We start from the raw sequence: 23,104 nt of genomic DNA, 5'->3' as shown, positions 1-23,104 counted from the left end.
GGGCAATTTTTTCCTTTTTATCTGTAGAAAAACATACCAAAACTGAATGCAATAATATAACAAATTTTCAGGTTTGAAAACAACAACAACAGCAACAACAACAACTTTGCAAATGGAACATAAACTTTTTTTTTTCCTTGAGATGGGCTGGAGTACAGTGGCACTATCTGGGCTCACTGCAACCTCCACCTGCTGGTTCAAATGATTCTCCTGCCTCAGCCTCCCGAGTAGTTGGGACTACAGGCACGTGCCACCATGCCTGGCTAATTTTTTGTGTGTGTTTTTTCTTTTTTTTAGTAGTGACTAGGTTTCACCATGTTAGCCAGGATGGTCTCGATTTCCTGACCTTGTGATCCACCCACCTTGGCCTCCCAAAGTGCTGGGATTATAGATGTGAGCCACCACATCCAGCCGAGCTTTTCATTTAAAAAAAAAAAAAGGAAATAAATATTTGCCTGAAAACAATTTTTTTTTTTGAGACAGAGTCAACCAGGTTGGAGTGCAGTGGCAATCTCTCTGCTCACTGCAACCTCTGTCGTCTTGGTTCAAGCGATTCTCCTGCCTCAGATTCCTGAGTCGCTGGGATTACAGGCGCATGCTATCATGTCAGCTACTTTTTGTATTTTTTTTTCTTCTTTTTTTGAGACGGAGTCTCACTCTGTCACCCAGGGTGAAGTGCAGTGACGTGATCTCGGCTCACTGCAGCTTCCACCTCCTGAGTTCAAGCTATTCTCCTGCCTCAACCTCCTAAGTAGCTGGGACTACAGGTGGCCGCCATCATGCCCAACTAATTATTGTATTTTTAGTAGAAATATTATTTTATTTTATTTTATTTTTAATTTCACCATGTTGGCCAGGCTGTTCTTGAACTCCTGACCTCAAGTGACTCGCCTGCCTCCACCTCCCAAAGTGCTAGGATTACAAGCATGAGCCACCGTGTCTGGCCTTTATTTTGATTTTGATTTTTTGAGACGGAGTTTCACTCTTGTTGCCCAGGCTGGAGTGCAATGGTGCAATCTCAGCTAACTGCAAACTCCACCTACCAGGTTCAAGTGATTCTCCTGTCTCAACCTCACAAGTAGCTGGGATTACAGGCATGCACCACCATGCCCAGCTAATTTTGTGTTTTTAGTAGAGACAGGATTTCTCCATGTTGGTCAGGCTGGTCTCGAACTCCCGATCTCAGGTAATCATCCCACTTCAGCTTCCCAAAGTGCTGGGATTACAGGTGTGAGCCACGTGTCTGGCCACTTTTTGATTTTTTTTTTAACAGAGATGGGGTTTCACCATGTGGGCCAGGCTTGTCTCAAACTTTTGACCTCTAGTGATCAGCCTGCCCAGCCTCCCCAAGTGCTGGGATTACAGGTATGAGACACCGAGCCCAGACAAACAGTCTCGGTTTAAAATACAAGCGGGCAGAGCTGGGGGTTGTGGTGTGTGCCTGCAATCCCAAATAATGAGGCTGAGGTAGGAGGATCCTTTAAGCCTGGGAGTTCAAGACCAGCCTGGGAAACATATGGAGATCCGGTCTCCAAAAACCAAAAAACAATGAAAATAAAACTACAAAACAAAACAGGCAGGCAGGAGAATTTGTCAGTCTATTTCCACCTCCATTCATGTTTAATCCCAGGAACCTTCCCCATGCATACAGTGTGATTTGAGGCGTAAATTACCATGAAAGTGGGAGTGGGGTTGGCATTTATTGTGAGAACTGGGAACAAAGCATTGCCCGTTAGGTTAATTCTGACAAACGAAATAATGCAATTGAAAAATCAATAATACGGATAGGGTACAGGGTATATGTACTTTCCCCTTAATTTTCCGGCGAACTTAAAACTGTTCTGGTCTTTTTATTTTTTAAAGAGAAAAAGATAGCTACGCTGAAGCAGAGGCTGTGTCCCTCCTCTGCCCTGTAGAAGGAAGTGCAGAGGGGCTGGAGGGATGAGGCCAGACCGCTGCCAAGCAAGCGGGAGAATTAGATCCCTGGCCGAGTGAACATCCAGTCCCAGGCGCACTCCCCTCCTTCCAAGGCCGAGATTAGGGTGAGGGTTGTGCCAGAAGGTGACTTTTCCTGGAAACGTTTAGGGCCCGGGCCCTATTCCCGTGAGTCCTGGGAACAGGCAAGGTCCTGGCTTCCTTCCGCAGAACACCTGCATGGGGGAGGAGCGCAGCAGGCTTGGAGAGAACGTCCTGGCCCAGCGATGCGGAGCTCCCCCGACGCCTCCTACAGTCGCGGCGCCTCAATGAGTGCTGCGAGACCAGGAGGCCTCCCGGACAGAAGAAGAGACTAACGCGATCACTGACCAGGGTGTCAGGGGCCACTCAGGAGAGGCCAGCAGAACTGGACCAAGACAGACGAACGTCCAGTCTCAGCATCTGCAGGGGCAGGACACAGCAGGGGGCAGGACACAACAGGGGCCAAGGTGCAGGGACCCGCGAGGAAAAAGAGGAATTGACTGAATTTTATTTTATTTTTTGAGACAGTCACGCCCTGTTGCCCAGGCTGGAGTGCAGAGTGCAGTGGCTTGTTCTCTGCTGGTGTGCAGCTGCGCCATCTCTGCTCACTGAAAACTCTGCATCCCGGTTTCAAGTGATTCACATGTCTCAGCCTCCAGAGTAGGTGGGATTACAGGTGTGCCCAGTTAATTTTTCTTTTCTTTCTTTTCCTTTTTTTCTTGTTTTTAGACGGAGTTTCACTCTTCTTGTCCACGCTGGAGTGCAATGGCTGGATCTCGGCTCAGTGCAACCTCTGCCTCCCAGGTTCAATAAATTATCCTGCCTCAGCCTCCCAAGAAGCTGGGATTACAGGCATGTGCTTCCATGCCTGGCTAATTTTGTATTTTTAATAGAGATAGGGTTTCACCATGTTGGTCAGGCTGGTCTCGAACTACTGACCTCAAGTGTTCTGCCTACCTCTGCCTCCCAAAGTGCTGGGATTACAGGCATGAGCCACTGCGCCTGGCCTAATTTTTGTATTTTTAGTAGAAATGAGGTTTCACTGTGTTGGCGATACTGGACTTGAATTCCCGGCCTCAAGTGATCCACCTGCCTCAGCCTCCCAGAGTGCCAGGATTACAGGTGTAAACTACCTTGCAGGCCCAAATTGCCTGAATTTTAAATCTGAAATGTCTAAAAAATCACGAACACGTCTGAGTTGTCTGGAAGTCAGTAGGTTGAGTTTTCTGCTATTAAGCAGGAAGGGAGCTGAAAAAAACGAAGTTTATTTGTGGGTAAATGAAGACAGTTGCAGGTTGTACAACTAAGTGTGGATTACAAAATAGCATCTGATAGGCTAGCATCATTAATTTCAACTCAAGTGGCAAAAGCATTTCAGATGCATGGGATTAGAAACACTGGAAATTCTCTTTTAGGACTAAGGCCTTGCAGGATAGTTTTTAACAGATGGAAGATAGCACCAATTGTTGAAATACAATTTCATAATCTCTAGGATCTGTGAATATGGGATCTACAGGCATAGAATCCCCACAAGGAGTTACTAAAGTGCAGAGCAATTACAAATCCCAGAAGAGTTTGCAAAGTTTTGAAAACTAGTACCCCATGTGAATTCTCAGGGACTATCTGGTACTATGTTACACTCTGCAGGAAGAGGAATGACCAGCACATTAACCCCTTCATCAGTGGGAAATAATGACTTGGGAGGATTTTCCAGAGCAGAAAAAAAGCATCTCTAGTTATATAGTGGAAATAAATAAATAGAAATAACCCTGGAGATTTTTTTGTTTAAATATCCATAGTTTAGCAAAGACCTCCAGAATTGTTTGTGGTTGTGGAGCTCTGCACAGTGTTGGGTGATATTTAAATGCAGAGCATTTGTTGTAATCATCTATCTGACTTTAATTTAGTGAAGGGTTGTGGTGGTGGCTGACTTCAGTCATTGCATAAGTGACTGAACCTGAGCAGTTTGTCTGGGTTGGAGAGCAGGAAGGTTGGCACTGATTTTCTGTTCCTAGAGTGCTTTGCACTCCTTGCTGCCTTCTTCAAGGCCTCTAGGCTGAGAAGAGCGCCTCATAACCCCTAGTCTGCTGATGACCAAGACAAACCTCCTTGGCTCCAACTGTATCGGTTTGCTGCAGCTGTGTAACAAAGCGCCACAGACTAAGCAGCTTAAAAGCAGAAATGTACTTTCTCATAATTCTGGAGGCTGGAAGTCCAATATCAAGGTGGACAGTCCAACATCAAGCAGGCTGCATAAAGATAGTGTGGAATGCCAGGCGTGATAGCTCACAGGCATGGTGGCTCAGGCCTTTCGGCACTTTGAGAGGCCAAGGGAGGAGGATTATTTGAGCATAGGAGTTAACCGGCCTGGGTAACATAGCAAGACCCTGCCTCTACAAAAACTGAAAAAAATTAGCCAGGTGTGATGGCATGTAGCTGCAGCCACTTGGGAAGCTGAGGCAGGAGGACCACTTGAATCTGGGAGGTGGGAGGTCGAGGCTGCAGTGAGCCATCATCTTGCTGCAACACTCTAGCCTGGGTGACGCAGGAGACCTTGTCTCAAAATAAGAAAAGAAAATGTGGTACATATACACCATGGAACACTACGCAGCCATAAAAAGAAGGAGGAGATCATGCCTTCATGGACACGGCTGGAGGCCATTATCCTAAGTGAATTAATGCAGGAACAGAAAAACAAATGCTGCATGCTCTCACTTATAAGTGGGAACTAAATATTGGGTACTCATGGACACAAAGATAGGAACAACAGACACTGGGTATTCCAGAAGGAAGGAGGATGGGAGGGGGTCAAGTGTTGAAAAACTACCTATTAGGTGCTATGTTTGCTGCTTGGGCTACAGGATCATTAGAAGCCCAAACACCAGTATCTCACAGTATACTCATGTAACAAACCTGTACATGTACCCTTTGAATCTAAAATTAAAAAAAAAACAACAAGGTGTCAGTAGGGTTGGTGTCTTCTGAGGCCTTTCTCCTTGGCTTGCGATGGCCACCTTCTCACTGTGTCCTCATGTGGCCTTCCCACTGTGTGCATGCACTCCTAGTGTCTTTTTCTAGGTCCAAATTCCCTCTTTTCTTAAGAACACCAGTCAGATTAGAGCTAACCCTAACGACCCCTATTTAACTTAATTACCTCTTTAAAGGCTCAATAGGCACATTCTGAGATTCAAATATAGGCACATTCTGAGATTTGAAATTCGGCACATAAATTTGGAAGCAGGGGGTGGGGGGTACAATTCAGCTTCTAACATCAATTTTTCCGCACTTCAGTTTAAGAATGGTCAGACATTATTCTGGACCAACTTCTAGGGATTTAGATGAGCTAAAACAAAAAGCTCCTCAGATGTCCAAGTCAGCGTGTCTTGGCCCTGGAGAATAAGATCAGATTTCAAGGTAACCTGAGGAAGCTAGAGGAGTGGTTGGGAGAAAAGAACACAGCGTGACATTTTGTTTATTTAGACTCTGCTTTCTTTCATAAAGGCCATGAGGGGACTCCTGGATTAATAAGGACATAAAGTCTATCCTGACTGTCCTGAGTGCCCTTTCACCTTCTCACTGCCACTGCTCTGGCTTCTTGGGCCCCTACCCGGGCACTGTGCATGTGGCCTCCTGGTGACTAGGGTGCCCACCAAGGCTGTGCCTTAGGGTGGGGGTGGGGAAGAGTAGTTAGGAAATAGTTTTTCAAAGCAGAGCACAATATTCTAGGGGCTTAAGGAAAGTTCGTGTAGCTTCCAGGGCCTCTGAAGGAGACAATGTGCAGAGCCGGTGTGGAGGCCGGCTGGGAAGAGTATTTTAGATTTCCATCCATGATTCTTTGATCAGGATTTGGGCCCCTTACAATAAAATCAGAAGAATTTTTACTTAGTGTTCAAAATCAACTTTCAATGCAAAAATAATGTATGACCACTCTGTCCTCTAAATTTTCTTTTTTTTTTTTAATTTTTTTTATTTTTTGAGACAGAGTCTTGCTCTGTCTTCCAGGCTAAAGTGCAACAGTGCGATCTTGGCTCACTACAACCTCTTGAACCTCCAGGTTCAAGTGATTCTCCCATCTGAGCCTCCCCAAGTAGCTGGTATTACAGGCATATGCCACCATGCCCTGGTCAGTTTTGTATTTTTAGTGGAAACAGAGTTTCACCATGTTGGCTAGGCTGGTTCTCTAAATTTTCTAAGCATTATGTATAAAGCTAAAATCGGCTGGGCACAGTGGCTCATGCCTATAATCCCAGCACTTTGGGAGGCCGAGGTGGGCAGATTACCTGAGGTCAGGAGTTCAAGACCAGACTGACCAACATGGAGAAACCCTGTCTCTACTAAAAATACAAAATTAGCCAGGCATGTTGGTGCATGCCTGTGATCCCAGCTACTCGGGAGGCTGAGGCAGGAGAATCACTTGAACCTGGGAGGTGGAGGTTGAGGTGAGCCAAGATTGCGCCATTACACTCCAGCCGGGGCAACAAGAGTAAAACTCCACCTCAAAAAAAAAAAAAAAAAAAAGAAGCTAAAATGTTTTTTTTTTTCCCATATCCCTAATTCTCTCTAATTCCATTTCCCAGCATCTGCCCAAGAATGGCCTCTTTCTAAAGTAGCCACTGTTATTATTATTTTTGGGTAGTTTTATCTTTTCAGATAAAACATACACAGAAAGGGAGAGAACTTTGCACTTTTCGCTTGTGAACCTCACTTTTTGTGCCATTTGACAACTTGCTTTTCTATTTCACAGTATATGTTAGAGATAAAACCATGTTGTTCCATAGCTCTAACAAATTCCTTTCAACCCCTGTCATTGAGATTCGATGTTTATTTAGCTGTTCCTCTACTGGTGGATGCTGAAATTGTTTCCAATTGTTTGCCAGCAGTGCTCAATAAACAATGCTAAATATTAAAATAATAATAATAATAATAAAATGGCTGGGCGCAGTGACTCACGCCTGTAATCCCAGCACTTTGGGAAGTTGAGGCGGGTGGATCACAGGTCAAGAGATCAAGACCATCCTGGCCAACACGGTGAAACCCCATCTCTACTAAAAATACAAAAAGCAGTTGGACTATGCACCTGTAGTTCCAGCTACTTGGGAGGCTGGGACAGGAGAATTGCTTGAACCTGGGAGGTGGAGGTTGCAGTGAGCTGAGATTGAACCACTGCAGTCCAGCCTGGTGACAGAGTGAGATTCTGTCTCAAAATAATTAAATAAAAATAAAATTAGCTGGGTCTACAGGTGGTCCATACCTGTAGACCCAGCTACTAGGGAGGCTGAGGTGGGAGGATAACTTGAGTCCAGGAGGTCAAAACTGCAGTGAGCCATGATCGTGCCACTGCACTTTAGCCTGGGGGGAACAGAGTGACCCTTTCTCAAAATAAATAAATAAATAAAGCAAATTTCAATACTCAACAATGAAGATATTTATTAAGCACCTATTAGGTGCCAAAGCAGTACGCTGATTGCTTGAGGCTACCTACACTGGTGTCTAAATGACCGGTCTTTAATAATAATAGCGAACACGTAAGTTACAAGCACAAGTACATTAATCCATACAATGGTTACAAAGACCACTTTACAGTTGAAGAAACAGGCAAAAATGGTTATTTGTAACTTGCTCAAATCCACACAATAAGGAAGAAGTTAGGCCAATTTTTTTTTTTTTTTTAAGACGGGGTTTCACCATATTGGTCAGGCTGGTCTTGAACTCCCGACCTCAGGTGATCCACCCGCCTTGGCCTCCAAAGTGCTTGGATTACAGGCATGAGCCACCACGCCCGGCCCGAGGTCAATATTTTAATTTAGGAAAATCTGGCTGGTTCAAAGCCTCATGATGTTAAAAACCACACTATTCTGCCTTAAGATATGCCAGTTCGGAAAAAAAAAGTTAACTCCTTTTCTAGATGTTTAGAGCTGAGATCCATAATAAAAGTTTACCTACAGACATAACTTAGCTTCCAGATGGGGGTCACACTACCAGAGGTGTTCAGAAAGCCTAACTGGGAAGAGGTGGAAGAGACATTTTACTTAACTTTTCTTGGTGTTGGAAATGATGGCTAATGAAAACCTGTCACGAAAATCAACAAAGAATTTATTTCTTTTGAAATAGGCATTCACAGCACAGTCTTAAGTGCATTCTGAAGTCCTGTTGTTTTGAACATCATAAAATCTCAGAACACAAAAAAGATGGAGGTGAGCGTGTCCTTAGCTGCCTCAAACTGGCATGGTGGGAGGCAGGGCAATTGGTCTCGTTTTCTGAGCCGTAGGATTAGGACACTGGGTGAGGCCAGAGTCCCTAAAGCTGTACTCATATCTACGTGTTTGTAATTCCTTCTCTTTGTAGTTTTTATTTCTTACACTGTATACTTAAAAGAAGTGTCTTCACAACGTGTTTCAACATAAAGTACTCACAGACAGGCTGGGTGCGGTGGCTCACACCTGTAATCCCAGCACTTTGGGAGGCTGAGGGGGGCAAATCACTAGGTCAAGAAATCAAGACCATCCTGGTCAACATGGTGAAACCCCATCTCTACTACTGGCGTGGTGGCGTCCGCCTGTAGTCCCAGCTACTTGGGAGGCCGCGGCAGGAGAATCTCTTGAATCCAGGAGGCGGAGGTTGCAGTGAGCCGAGATCTCGTCACTGCACTCTAGCCTGACGACAGAGCAAGACTCCGTTTCAAAACAAAAAGCACTCACAAAAATTTAAAACGTATAATTTCATTATTAGGTTAAGTGTGTAAAAAAATGTCCCATCAAGATTCTTGTATAAACTCCCATTGTTCTCCCAGACTCCCAAGTGGCACTCCAGAATAATTTTACGTGGGTCTGCATCTTTTATAAAAAGGGCAGGCAGGGCGGCTTATGAAATTAACTTTGGAAACCACTCAATCACTCTTTCGGAAAACGTCTCCTATTTATGTTTACACGGGCCAGCAAGGGAATCCAAGGTTGAAAAGGTCATTCCTCACTACAGAGGTTCATCGCAATCAACGTTCCGGCTCCAAATTCGAGTTTTGGGTGTAAACAGTTTGTAAAGCCCAGCCGCAGCGTTTGGGGTTGGCGGACGGAGAGCTTGTTTGTGTCCAAACTTCCCGCGCCGGGCGGCCGCCTGCGGGAACACTGCGGCCTTGTGCGCTCAGCTGTCTGAGGTCCCGCGAGGCCGAGAAAGACGCCTGCAGCCCGGTGGCCTCCGCGTCCGTCGGCCACCCCTAGCTCCCGAGCCCGAAACTGGCCACAGACCAGGAAGGGACGCCCGGCGCCAAGGGCGCAAGGATCGGCGGGACGTGCCCCTGTATTTCCGGGGCTGGGCCAGCCCCGTACCGGTCCACCCAGACAGCAGCTGCCCCGGGGCCCCAACACCGCCGCCCCTAGCCCCTCCCTCCTAGCTCTGCGCGGGCCCAGGCCGCCCTTTGCGCCCAGCACCCAGCGCAGGGCGGAGCTCAGCATGAGCCGGGGGTGGGGGGCCGGGGCGGGGGCCTGACTCAGCGCGCGGTGGCGGGGCGGGGTTTGAACCCAGGTCGGGGTCTACTTGAGGGAGGCGGCTCCGAGCAGTTGGACTCCGAGCCCGCTCCGCGCACGGCGGGCCTGGACACGGCGGGGCGGGGTTGGGTCCGCCCCGAGAGGGGAGGGTGATGCGGCGGGAGAGTGGCGGGGCCAGCGATGAAGCGCGGGGAGGGGCGAGGCTCGGCACTGATTGGTGTTCAGAGCAAGCCAAGAGGGGCGTGGTCAGGCGTGGGGCGCAGCGGGGAGCTGGAGGGGCGGTGCAGTACTGGGCCGGGCTTGGCGCGGGGCGGGACCAGGAGCAGCGTGCGGGTGCAGGGCGGGGCCTGGAGCGGCAAGGGGCGGGGAAGAGAAGGGAGGAAGAGGGGGCGGGGTCTGGCTCTGAGAGGGGTGGGGAGAGGGGGGGCGCTGGCGCGGGGCCGGGCTTGGCACGGGGCGGGGCGGGGGGCGGGGAGCTGGGAGCTGAACGCGCGGCTCCCGCGGCCCGCTGGATTCCCTTCCCGCCCGCGCTGCTGTGGAACAGGCGACGGACTAGGCGCAGAGCTGCGGGAGCAGGCAGAGGGAGTGTGGAGCCTGGCGGCGGGACGGCGGGATCCGGTGGGAGCCGGGGTCCCGCCGAGGGGGGCTGGAGGTGGCGGGGCCCTGTGAGGCAGCGATGAAGCCCAGCGGTGAGGACCAGGCGGCTCCCGCGGCCGGCCCCTGGGAGGAGTGCTTCCAGGCTGCAGTGCAGCTGGCGCTGCGGGCGGGACAGGTGAGCGCGGCGGCTCGGCTCGTAACTCCCTGCGGAGCGGAAGCGCGTGGGCCGCAGGAGCCGCCTGGAGCGGCGGGTTCCTGGCGCGCAGCCGGCGGGCCCCAGGGGTCCTCACCTCGGGGCGCGGGGCGCTGCGCGGTGAAGGAGCCTTTGTGCTGGTGTCCTGGACACACCTGGAGCCCGGGGGGGTCAGCCCCTCTGCTTTGGGGTTGAGCGGCTAACGTGACCTTTGCGTTTGAGCGAGTGGTCAGAAAGTAGGAATCTCTCCAGAGCTAGCGTACCGGGCTGATTTTTTGGGACCTATGCATGGATTCAGCTCTCGGCAGCCAGCCTGGGGCTAAGCCCCAGCCGCCTGGGGATGTGGCTGGGCTGCAGTTTGTCTTGGTTCCAGTATCCTCAGCCCAAACTTACTCTGACCCACAGCCTGAAAGTGGCTACACTTCGCGGTGGGCACGGACTCTGAGTTCAGGAGGAACTTATTATGCTGCCCGGAAGGATGTAAACCGAGCCGCAGAGCCACCGAAAACTAGGGAGCAGGTTTAAAATAGAGTGCAGCTCCTCTCTTCTCTTTTTCATTTTTGTGATTGTTCGTTCCACTTTCCTCAGTGCCGTCAGCAGTGCCTGACACACCGTCAGTACTGGCAGGCAAGCGAGTGTTGGTTTTTCTAGTGCTGTAAGATGGCTTACTCCATGTTTGCCTCTTAAGTAGTGATTGTGGGCCGGGCAGGGTGGCTCATGACTGTAATCCCAGCACTTTGAAAGGCAGTTGGGTGGATTACTTGAGGTCCGGAGTGAGAGACCAGCCTGGCCAGGATGGTGAAAACCCATCTCTTCTAAAAATACAAAAATAGCCGGGCCTGGTGGCGCACGCCAGTAGTTCCAGCTACTTGGGAGGCTAAGGCAGGAGAATCGCTTGAACCCGGGAGGCAGAGGTTGCAGTGAGCGGAAATCGCGCCATTGCGTTCCAGCCTGGGGCAACAAAACTCCATCTCAAAAAAAAAAAAAGATGTGATTGTTTCCGGGGATCTGGGGTCATGAGGTGTGTTGTGGGCAGATTGGCTTTATATATTTAAACAGCATTTTTCCTTTTTCTTTTCTTGAGGTCTGCCAGTTTGAACATGCTGTACCAGTTTTCCCTAGATATTAAAATCAGACTGTTACCAATCTTAAATGAGTTGTCACAAAGTATGGATAGTGCTTTACCTTGGTGCAAATCCTCTAATCCTTTTTTGACTAAGTGGACACGTTTTTTGTTGAAGGGCCTTCCTTCCCTGTGGTTTTAAGGACCCAATACTCAGCCTGTAAAGAATGAATGAATTTAAAAGAGTGTTGTGAAACTCCATCCTTTGACCTGACCCTTTCCTGTAGGAAAAGGAGCTTGTAGCTTCAGTGCAAGCGTTCTTCCTGGAAAGCAGGTCTGCTGTGTGCACGAAACACGGGCTCTCCTTCCCTCCTTTCCTGCTTCCTAGCTTTCCTTCCATAGCAAGCATCAACCAGATATTGAGGAACTTTTAGGTTCTACCAAAAAACTTTTCCTTCTTGAGGCATTGAGAAGCCAGCTTAGGATTCAGACGCTGCTGTGTAAACCCTGGTGAGTTAAGTTAGGGGTTTCTGTACTTTTCAAATTTAGATCCTTGAAGAAACAGAAGATTTTTAAATTTTTTGTTATTTAAAAAATGTGCATAAGGAGCTTGCAATAGAGCAGGGACAGTTCTAAGGCTCCTATGACTTTTAACTTATTTAAGAGATATTTTATGTCTTTGCAACTTGCCAACAACAAAAAAACCTTTTTTTTTAAATGCAGGAGAGGGTTGAAATAAAGATGCTTCCATTAGGAGTCCGGTCAGGAAGCCCGGGGCCGCTGGGGCTCACCCTTGGGCTTTATGCTGATGCTTCCTGCCTGCCGGGCAGTGCTAAGGGAATGGCTGGAATGGTTTGCAGCAGGGACAAACAGAAGCCACACAAGGTCATCAGAACCTGTGTAAAGAGGGACAGATTGTCTTCTAATGCAATCCGGTGCTGACTGGAGAAAACACATCCTTTAGCCAAATGGCTTGGTTCGGGTATAAAGGTTGTGAGTGGTGATCCTTTTGGAGTCCTCCTTAGTGAAAAGCATGTTGGCAAAGTTGCTGTGGCCCCAGATGCCCACCCTTCACCAGCACCCAGCATTCTGCTGCTCTGTTGTTAGCTGCTCTCAGTTGCCCCTGAGATGGAGTCTGGGTTCTAGATGCTGAAAGGTGAGGGAGTGGAAGGAGGGACCTCCCAAGAGATAAAAGCGCACTGTCCCTTTTCTCTTAGACACTGGTTCCACTTGGGGTGGCCCTGGAGAAGCTGCTTCCATCTCCTCTGCCCCAATCCTAGGAGGCTTCCCTGTCCCAGGGGATAGGCTCCCAATTCCCTTGCCTGCCCCTTCCGTGGCTCTGTGCCACTCTTCCTTCTCTGATCCTGGGGATCATCCCTGCTCTCCCAGTTCCAACCACCCACACTGTGACGGTGGGGTTTTAGGGAGGGAGTGACCATAGCCCCACCCCAAGTACAGATGACAGCATTCACTGACGTGGGCGGTTGTCATCTTTTATGTGATGTATGAATAGAAGTATCGTAGACAGCTCTGCCTTTAAAATTCCCCCGTGGGGTTGAGCCAGTTTTGTTGGGCCAGAAACAGACAATTTCAGGGGTCCTCTTTAAGAAATTACAAGGTTGGTCCAGTGTGGTGGCTTAAGCCTGTAATCCTAGCACTTTGGGAGGCCGAGGCAGATGGATCACCTGAGGTCAGGAGATTGAGACCAGCCTGGCCAACATGGTGAAACCCTGTCTCTACTAAAAATAAATATATCAGTTGGGCATGGTGCATTTCTGTAGTCCCAGCTACTCAGGTGATTCGCCCGACTTGGCCTCCCAAAGTGCTGGGATTACAGGCGACATCCACCCTGCCTGGCCTATTTATTTATTTATTTTGAGACAGAGTTTTGCTTGTTACCCAGGCTGGAGTGCAAGGGCGCGATCTTGGCTCACCACAACCTCCGCCTCCTGGTTTCAAGCAATTCTCCTGCCTCAGCCTCCCGAGTAGCTGGGATTACAGACACGCGCCACCATGCCCAGCTAATTTTTGTATTTTTAGTAGAGACGTTTCACCATGTTGACCAGGATGGTCTCGATCTCTTGACCTCGTGATCCACCCGCCTCAGCCTCCCAAAGTGCTGGGATTATAGGTGTGAGCCACCGTGCCCGGCCCTATTTATTTATTTTTTAGATGGAGTCTTGCTCTGTTGCCCAGGCTGGAGTACAGGGGCATGATCTTGGCTCATTGCAACCTCTGCCTTCCAGATTCAAGCAATTCTTGTGCCTCAGTCTCCTGAGTAGCTGGGATTGCAGGCGCACACCACCATGACCGACTAATTTTTAAATTTTTATTGGAGGCAGGGTTTCACCACGTTGGCCAGGATGGTTTTGAATCCCTGACCTCAAGTGCTCCACCTACCTTGGCCTTTTAAAATGCTAGGATTACAGGCGTGAGCCACCGGGCCTGGTCATTTATTTTATTTTTTGGAGATGAAACCTAGCTCTCTCACTCAGGCTGGAGTGCGGTGTTATGATCTCAGCTCACCACACCCTCTGCCTCCTGAGTTCAAGCAATTCTTCTGCCTCAGCCTCCCAAATAGCTAGATCTACAGGCATGAGCCATCACTTCTGGCTAATTTTTGTATTTTAGTAGAGACAGGGCTTCACCGTATTGGTCAGGCTGATCTCAAACTCCTGACCTCAAGTGATCCACCCACCTTGGCCTCCCAAAGTGCTGGGATTATAGGCACAAGCCACCATGCCTGGCCTCATTCAACTCTTGAGCAAACTAGATCACATCGAGTTTGGAGTTAATACGGATAATGTTGCTGTGAACATTCTTGCACATGTCTATTGATTACATATGTATGCATTTTTGTTGTGATTTATTAACAGTCAGAATAGAATTGCTATGTCATTGGGATTGTAAATTCTGCCAAGTAGTTCTCTAAAGAGGATGTACCAAGGTACACTTCACCTTGTGGTGTGTGAGGGTTCCCATTTCCCCACATCTTCCACAACACTTGGTATGGTCTTTTATATTGTAGCCATCCTGATGGGCTTGAGGTGGCATTTTATTGTGGTTTTCATTTGCATTTCTTAGGTAATTAATGAACTTAAATGCACATGTTTATTGGCTTCTTTGATATAGTTTGCTTTTAAGATGATGGTACTAAAATACTGATTAGAAATGTATTAATCCAATAAAGAATCATTGAACAATTCGGGAAAGGACATTAGCCTTTTTACTCTGAGTGTGAGGGGAGGTTTGGGGCAGAGTCCTGTGTGGGGCTTTACAGGACTCTATGCAGGGGGACCACCCTGGCTGCTGCATGGGGCCCTGAGTAGGACACTAGGGTGACCAGAGTCAGGTGTCTGATAGGAAGCCACGTGAGAAATGGTGGATTTGACTGGGGTGTAGTGAAGAAGGAACATTTATTTTAAAGGCTGAGGTGCCAGGGTTTGTCGCTGGGTTGGATGTGGGGTGTGAGAAAGGGAGGAGACAAGGATGACTTTAAGGGTTTAGACCTGAGAAACTGGTTGAATGGATTTGCCACTTCCCAAGATGGCAAAGCTGCAGGAGGAACAGGTTGGAGATGGGAGTGGAGTGTTCTCTTGCGGTCAGGGTAAACTCAAATTGCCAGTAGATTTCTTATTGTTTTGAGACAAGGTCTTGCTTTGTTTCCCTGGCTGGAGTGCAGTTGTGCAATCACAGCTTCCACCTCCTGGGCTCAAGTGATCCTCTCACCTCAGCCTCCCGAGTAGCTGGGACTGCAGGCATGCGTCACCATGCCTGGATAATATTTAATTTTTGTAAAGACAGGGTTTCACTAAATGGAGATGTTGCATTTGGATCCAAACTGATGGCAGAGATGCAGTGTGGAGGTCACGGTCCTGGAGATGGTACTTAAGGCCATGCCCCGAACAGGAGGAGAGCAGGCTTGACCGCTGATGGGCTTTGCCGTCAGATGAGCCTGGGTCAGGCTCCCGATTTCCTCCTTGAGATCCTCGCAAATGCCAGTGTGCGGAGGTCATTTATGAAGTGGTTCATTTCTCCAGAAAAGGCTTCCCCACTCTTCCTGCCTGGGCTGAGCGCACCTGCTGCTGGAGGAAGAGGAGGCAGTAGTGACAGCCTTGAGTCCCTGCCTTGCCTGGCCCACGCCTCCAGTGTCTGCTTAGCTCCGCAGGGTGGGGTCAGCCTACATGAGAAATTCGAAAACTCGCCAACATTTCAGACAACAGCAGAGACAGAATTCCTGTGAGACAACAGCTGGCAGGCACAGAGTAGCAGCTGTCCCTTTGGTGGAGCGGGGACCGCACATGGTCTCCAAGTGTCCGAGGCTCACTGCTTTGACCCTGAGAGGTCCCTGTCATTTCCTACCTACTTTGCTAACAAAAGCTGTCTGAGAAGAAGCAGGAGGGCAGAAGGCACTGTCCCTGCCACTGGGCAGCCTCATCCTAAACCTCAGCACTCCGGGGCACCAGGGAGGTCCCACCTGTGCCCCCTTAAGGAGAGGCTGGTAAAGACCTCATCCCCATGGGAAGAGTGAGTCCTGGACTCTGGCCCTGAAATAGTTGCTTGCCCAAATGAAGCGCTGCCCAGGGGAGATTACTGTCTTTGGAGTTTGGGGGAGAAGGGTGGGTAAAATCACCCAGCCAGAGGATGGAGAGGTTGCTAGTAAGATACGGGCCCCAGTCTCCCCGAGCTTTAGGGGTGGATGAAGGCGGCAGCTTAAAGGCACTGGGAGCTGAGACTTGGAGAAGGAGAGGGGAGTTCAGGAGTCCAGGCCCCTCCCTGTCTCCTGGAGCCTGGTTTGCGTCTTCTTTCTTCTGTGGGAGGTGGAGAAAGGTCTTGGTCCCTAGGCTGAGCCAGTTTCAGGATCCTGTGTCCACTCTCCCAGCCTGCCGTGAGCACTGCAGGAGGCCGTCTGCACAGTGGTGCCCTGCCCTTGGGCTCACCTCTCGTGTGAGTGATGGAGGAGGTGCAGACCTGGCCAGTTGCTGGTCACCGCAGTGTGCAGGCGGACTGGGAGGCCATCCCAGCGCCTGGGATGTGGACAGTTTCCTGGAGGAAGTCACAGCTGAGGGTGTCTTTAGAAAGAAAAGCAGGAGTCAGCTAGGAAAGTTCAGTGATGGTCTTGGGGAGGGGAGAGGGAAGAAGAGGGATCAGGACCAAAAGAGAAGAGGAAAAGCAAAAGGGGAAAGAGCACAGCACCTAGGACCTGCAAGAAATGCCCCTTGGCTGAAACTTGAAGTGAGAGCGAGGAGGTCAGTACTTGGGGGCCCTGTGTGGAGGGCAGAGTTGCAGGTGGGTGTCCTGCTCGAACTGATGGGGTGGGGGCTGTGAGTTGGGGTGCACTTGATGAGTCGTACATTGAGGGAGACAGGAATAAAGGACTACTGGGTTTCTGGCTCATGCAGCTGGCAGGCTATCATTGCTGTTGAGAGAAATGTGAGCTGGAGAGGGATTAGGAAGTGATCAGTTGCGATGGCTACAGCCTCGGGGTCAGCTCTGTTTAGTGGTGGAGGACTTGGACTGTGGTGCTGGGATCCCCTTTCCTGTGCCTTACAGCTGCAGGGTCTTGGGCAACTTTCTCCATTTCTTTGTGCTTCCGTTTCCTTATCTTTAACATGAGGAGAATAATTTGTGCTGTCCTCAGAGTTACGGTGTGGAGTATATGTACAAGTGAACTGCTCAGAACAGCATGGGGGAGAGGAAGCGCTCCATAAGCGTGAGTTCAGGCCATGGAGTTGGGGAGGGTGTGAAGAAGTAGAGGCCATTTCCAGGGAGCTCAGATGCTGGGGCAGTCCTGTGGGCTTGCAAACGCCCACTTTCAAGGAATGGTGGGAGATGAGCTGCAGAATGGTGGGGATCTAGGAGGAAAGCCATGAGAGGCGGCAGGGGCCATGGCCACAGACCATGCAACACAGAGAATGCAGCTGGGATGTGGGTGACGGGTGGCTGCCGGCATGGGTATGGGAGGTGCCAGTGGCTTGTCAGGGCAGAGGGTGACTAGAGATGAAGGTGAGGAGAAATACAGTCATGAGGCTGAAGGAGGTGCTGAGGATTGGAGAGCCCGAGGTGGGCTGGCCTCAGAGCCACCGCTGCTTGGACGGGTTCCTCCTCTTCCTCCTCGGGTTGAGGTCATGCACAGATTTGTGATGTGTGAACAGCTGTGAAATGCGTGAAACCATGTGATAGGCATGTTATTACTTGGATGTCTGATGAACTGTTAGGTTTTATTGATTGTCACCTGTATCAGCGTTCTTCAGAGAAACAGGCCTGGCAGGAGGCAGGTGGGTCCAGTCTGCAGAATGGGTTAGCAGCTGGAGACCCAGGGAGAGATCTGATGTTACGGTTTGAAGGCCATAGGTCAGGAAGAGCTTAGCAGTCCCGTGGCCACCTGCCAAGAGTCCCTTCTTACTTGCGGGAGGGTCAGCTTTTTCATTCTGTTTGGGCCCTCAGCTGATTGGACGAGGCCCGCCCATACGAAGTAGGGTGATCTACTTTCCTGATTAGGATGCTGATACCCGGCCAGGCACCGTGGCTCATGCCTGTAATCCCAACACTTTGGGAGGCTGAGGTGGGTGGATCATTTGAGGTCAGTGGTTCTAGACCAGCCTGGCTAACATGCTGAAACCCCATTTCTACTAAAAATACAAAAAATGTTAGCTGGGTGTGGTGGTGCATGCTTGTATTCCCAGCTACTTGGGAGTTTGAAGTAGGAGAATCACTTGAACCCAGGAGGGCTTTAAAAAAAAAATGATGCTGACACCCTTTCAGAAACACCTAGAACTTTTTTTTTAGATGGAGTCTTGCTCTGTCTCCTGGGCTGGAGTGCAGTGGCATAATCTTTGTTCACTGCATCCTCTGCCTCCTAGGCTCAAGCAATTCTTCTGCCTCAGCCTCCTTAGTAGCTGGGATGACAGGTGTGCGCCAGCACACCCAGCTCATTTTTGTATTTTTAGTAGAGATAGGGTTTTGCCATGTTGGCCAGGCTGGTCTTGAACTCCTGATCTCAGGTGATCTGCCTGCCTTGGCCTCCACAGTGCTAGTATTACAGGTGTGAGCCATTGCGCCTGACCCAGAACAATGCTTTACCAAATATCTGTGCTCCCCATAGCTCAGTCAAGTTGACATGTTAAAGTAACCATCACACCACATTCAGTGGTGCTGCAGTAAATCTGGAAGCATAAACATAGGCGTGCTGTTAGGCGCACACCTCCAGTGGCCACCTTCCTGACCTGACAAGAGGGAAAGACACGTCACCTATTGAAACTGCACTCTGGCAAGGCTCCAGCATGCTGCTCCGTGGGTGATGTGCAGGGCCTGGGTTCCGGAGCACGTGCCACCTGCCCTGCAGTGACAGGCCTGAAGGTCGGATGGGACAGGAACACAAGACCAAGATGGGGTGAGACAGGAAAGACATTTGGACATCTCCATGAATATGTCAGTCTGGGATGTCTCTGAAGCTAGAGTTGATGGTGACCTTTTATTTTAGATTTGAAATTCAGGCTTCAGTGACTTCAGGCCTGTACTTTATATGTTACATATTAAGAGAATTTTACTGGAAGGAGAGACTTGAGCCAGGGGGTCTGTGAAGTACATGCTTAGTGAGTGAGTAGCTGAAAAACATTAATTAAAAACCAGTGTACCTAATTTATTGCTGGTGGAATGAGAGTGTTTAAACTCTCTAAGACTGAGGGAAAATAGCCGTGGTAAAGGGGTTCAGCAGAAACTTAACCAGCAACCCCATGTGCTCCCCCGCTCTGTGGATGTGATCCTGGCTGAAAGGCAGGGCTGCTTGAGTCTTGCTGATTTTAGAAATACAGTACTTTTCATCAGCTTTTCTCTTAGCATATGACAATTTGTGAATTAAACTTTTCTTAACCTAGTATTTTAGTATCCCATTTGCAACTTGCACATTGTATGTATGTTAGGTTCTTATTTTTGTCATGTCATTAAATTTTCTCAGATACGTGTTCTCACAACTGATACTGTTCTATGTGTAAATCAATCAGTTTGTGTACCAAGACCTTTTCATACATTACTTCCTCTGATTCTTAAAACACCCCAATGTCTTAGATATACAGTTATTACAGAAGAGGAAACTAAGGCCCTGAGAACCCCCGTAGAACTTGAATTCAGAACTGTCTGATTCTAGAGTGTACTTTATCCCCCTCTATTCCCATTCATGCTGTGAAGCTGCTGAAAACAAGGATTACATCCTAGAAGGGAATTTTTCATACGCATCTTCTTCATCAAGAGCTACAGGACAGGCCTTCTGAGTTTATTTAGGTTAGCTTAGTGTCATTGTCTGTTGGTGACTGAAGGAAGCTACCTTGTGTAGCTCCCGTGTGTGCAAGGCCCCCGAGTATACCTGGTAAAGCCTCCTCTGGTGCATATAAGTGTGTGTCGCTGGTATCACCCCCTGCCTGGGGTGAGGGTAGTTCCTGGAGCTACTGAGATGAAATGCAGAGTTCCCAATCTGGAGGAGTGCAGGGTCCAGTGGAGGGGACAGGGCAGTGGCCAAGTACAGTGGGTTATGTAGTAGCTGACCCAGAAGAGGGGCCTCGGCCAGACCAGTGGGCGGACAGCCACACAGGTGGCTTCCTGGAGGAGGTGTGCTGGAATAGGTGGGGGCTGAGATCACAGACAGGCAGGAGGTATCCAGGGATGGATGTCACTGCAGGCACAAGGGACATCATGTACAAAGACGTGAAGGTGTGGGAGGGAGAACATCCCAGGGGGCTTGAGCCTGGCATGTGGTGTGTGGCCCTGGCTGGGTGGGAATTGCCTTGCACACCTGACGTAAGACAGCAGCCCGATGGTGAGGCCAGGTCTAGTGGGAGAGGCTGGCCACAGGGTCACCTGCCCTGCTGCTAGGAGGCACAGGCATGTTGGAGCCCTGTGGCTGGCCTTGTAACACACCCACAAAGAAAGCCATCAGAGAAACTGCGGTAATAAATATTAATAAAATCAGAAAATAGTTAATACTTTAAAAGATCATGAAGGCAGGGTGTAGTGGCTCACATCTTAATTCCAGCACTTTGGGAGGCCGAGGCGGGAGGATCACTTGAGGTCAAGAGTTTGAGACCAGTGTTTTCAATATAGCGAGACCTCACCTCTCCAAAATAAAAATGAGCTGGGCATGGTGGCACATGCTTATAGATGCAGCTACTGGGGAGGCTGAGGCAGGAGTATTGCTTGAGTTCAGGAGGTCAAGGCTACAGTGAACCAAGATTGCACCATTGCACTCTAGCTGGGGCAACAGAAAGACCCTGTCTTAAGAGAAAAATAACAGCATAACACAACACAGCATCCTGCCTCTGATTGTATACCTCTTCCCACTCTGTATTTAATGACTGGGCCCATTTTCCTGGGGGGCACATCCAGATTGCAGCAGACATTCTCCAAGCTGCCCCCAGGGCCCTCAGCACCCATGTCCTCCACACACACAGCTGTGTATGTTTTGCATGTGGAAAACTGAGTGCATAAATACCTGTGAGCTTAGATAAGGTGACGCAGAGTACCTATTAAAAAGTCTTCTAGTGTTTAGTTAACTGTGAGCTCAGTGTGCAGCCAAGGACTCTTTATGCATTCACTCAGCAGGTGTTTCTGGAGACCCCCATGTGGCAGCCCCCATGCCAGCTGCATCATGACTTGTTGGAGGTGGAGAGAGAGAGAGGACAGTGTTCCTTACCTAGGCTGGTTGAACAGATGCATGGAGTGATAAGTGCTGTGGGTGCCAGTTGGTGGTTTGCGTAAATGCTGTAGTCACAGTCGGGCAAGTGCCCCTCTCTGCCCGCAGAAGCTGGAGACTCCTCGTGGAAGGTGGTGTTTGAACTGAGTCATAAGGGAGGACAGTGGGCTGGCTGAGGCTGGCAGTGCTGGTTCCATCAGGAGACTCCAGGATGGTGATAACATGTGACAGGACCATGGCGTTCTCAAAGCTCAGAGGGGAGGGGAGCTGAGAAAGGAGGGATCAGGGAAGGTCCACAGCTGCTGGGCTGATGGTTTGGTTTCTTCACAGAGGCCAGTAACAGGAGCAGGTGAAGTCTAGTTAGTTAGAGGTATGGGAGTGGGGCGGTCTGCTTCACCAAGTCACCCAGGGACCCAGATTCCTTCTTTCTCGTTGCTCCAAGGTTTTCTCTGCCTGCATAGGCAGCATGCCTACTTTGTAGCCTGTGGCAAGGGGGAATGGGACATGAGGAAGTGCAAGGCAGTGTCCTTTTGAGGATGTGACTCAGAAGTTGCAGGTCTTGCTTCCAGTCCCATCCTCTGGGGCAGAACTTGTTGCTGAGGCTGCATGTATCTGCATGGGAGGCATGGCGTGCAGATTGCAAGGTGGCTCTGTGCTTGCTCCAACTCGGGGGTTCTCTTCCTAAAAGTAAGAAGGAGATACTGGACTTTGGGGGTCAAATGGTCTCTGCTGTAAGGACAAATCTGGAAGCTATTGTATGCTCCCTTTCGGGGGTTTTGACTTTATCCACGTAGTGACAGGGTGCCACCAAGTGCTCTGCTGGGGAGATGCCTGGTCACTGTGAGTGTTTTAGGAAGCATGTCTGGCTGTGCTGGGAGAGTGCAAGAAGCAGATGTGGTCAGGCTCCAGGAGGTGGGACTTGTGGATGGAGGCACTGGATCTTTTCAACAGGGCAACCAGAAAAACAGCCAGATAGAAGGACCTGGGTGGTCAGCACTCAAATAGACACGTGTTCCAGTTTGGAAAAATGTTGCACAATTTATTCAAGCAGCCTAGTGTACGTTTTATTCATTCTTTCAAAGAACTCTGTGTACCTGTTGAATGCCAGGGAGCATTCCTCATGCTAGCGGTACAGCAGGGAAGCAGAGATCTCTGCTCAGGAGCTGCCTGGGAGACAGTCAACAAAAAAATAGACAGGAAGGACGGTTACAGATGGGATATGATAAGTTGTAGAAGAACCAGAAAACAGGAAATCCCTGGGGCAGAAACAAATTTGGTTAGGATCAGTGATAAAATCCCAGAGAGCAACTTGGGGCTGACCTGTCGGAAGTAAGCTGTGAATAGTCGGCCCTGGGATTTGGGATTTGGAGTTTTCCAAGGGCCCTGGGGCTTGGGATTTGTTCTGTGAGCAGCAGGAAGCCATTGGATCATTTTCTGCAGTACATGATCTGATGTGATTGGAGTCTGAAAATTCCCCATCCAGCTGCTGCATGGAGGCTGCAAGGGTGGACGATTGGAATGCTATCCACACTTGCACGTAGCTTTACGGCTGTTCCACATGTGGGGATGCTACAAGCATGAAGTAAAGCCACTGTCTCCTCAGCTGGTTGTCCTGGGTGGAGTTCCTGGACTCACTGGGGGTGCTGGTTCAAAACTTGGAGCCCCTCACCCCACCTGCCCACCCCCATCTGCTGAGATGGAACATCTTGGTCTCCCAGTGGCCCTCTTCACGTGGGGGTTTGAGAACCTGTTCTAGCCCCATGTTACTCAAGTGAGTAACATTCATTGGGATCACCCTAGAGCTTAACCGAAAGGCAGCTTTCAGACCCCAGTCAGACCTGTGCAGCCACAGTCTGCCCTTCCATGAGATCCCAGAGGCTCTGCTTCCATATCCTCTCTGGGGCTATGTCCCCTGGTTGGGGTGTCTTTCTCACCCTGCCTCTATGCACACACTCCCCACAACCCCACACCACACCAATACACACCCAGAGATACACAGACATACACACACCCTGTATCTTCCTACACCACACTGATAAACACATACAGAGATAGACATAGAGACACACATACCCTGCATCCTCTCATACCACAGCAACACATACACACACACCCAGAGATACATAGAC

General features: G+C 49.5%; 1 protein-coding gene across 1 annotated transcript in view; it reads left to right on the top strand.

Annotated features, from left to right (window-relative positions):
* Window positions 1-9,947: 9,947 nt before the first annotated feature.
* The window catches only part of IMPA2 (inositol monophosphatase 2), a 55,466-nt gene continuing 42,309 nt past the window's right edge, over window positions 9,948-23,104 (top strand). The window contains exon 1 of the mRNA XM_002757041.4: window positions 9,948-10,209. Coding sequence (XP_002757087.1) covers window positions 10,114-10,209 — 96 coding nt within the window. The 5' untranslated portion in view covers window positions 9,948-10,113. The remainder of the gene's footprint in view (window positions 10,210-23,104) is intronic.

The sequence above is a fragment of the Callithrix jacchus genome, chromosome 13 (assembly GCF_049354715.1).
Source record: "Callithrix jacchus isolate 240 chromosome 13, calJac240_pri, whole genome shotgun sequence".
Taxonomy (NCBI): Eukaryota; Metazoa; Chordata; class Mammalia; order Primates; family Cebidae; genus Callithrix; species Callithrix jacchus.
Note: the sequence above shows the minus strand (reverse complement) of the source record. Positions and strands in the feature narration are given on the sequence as shown.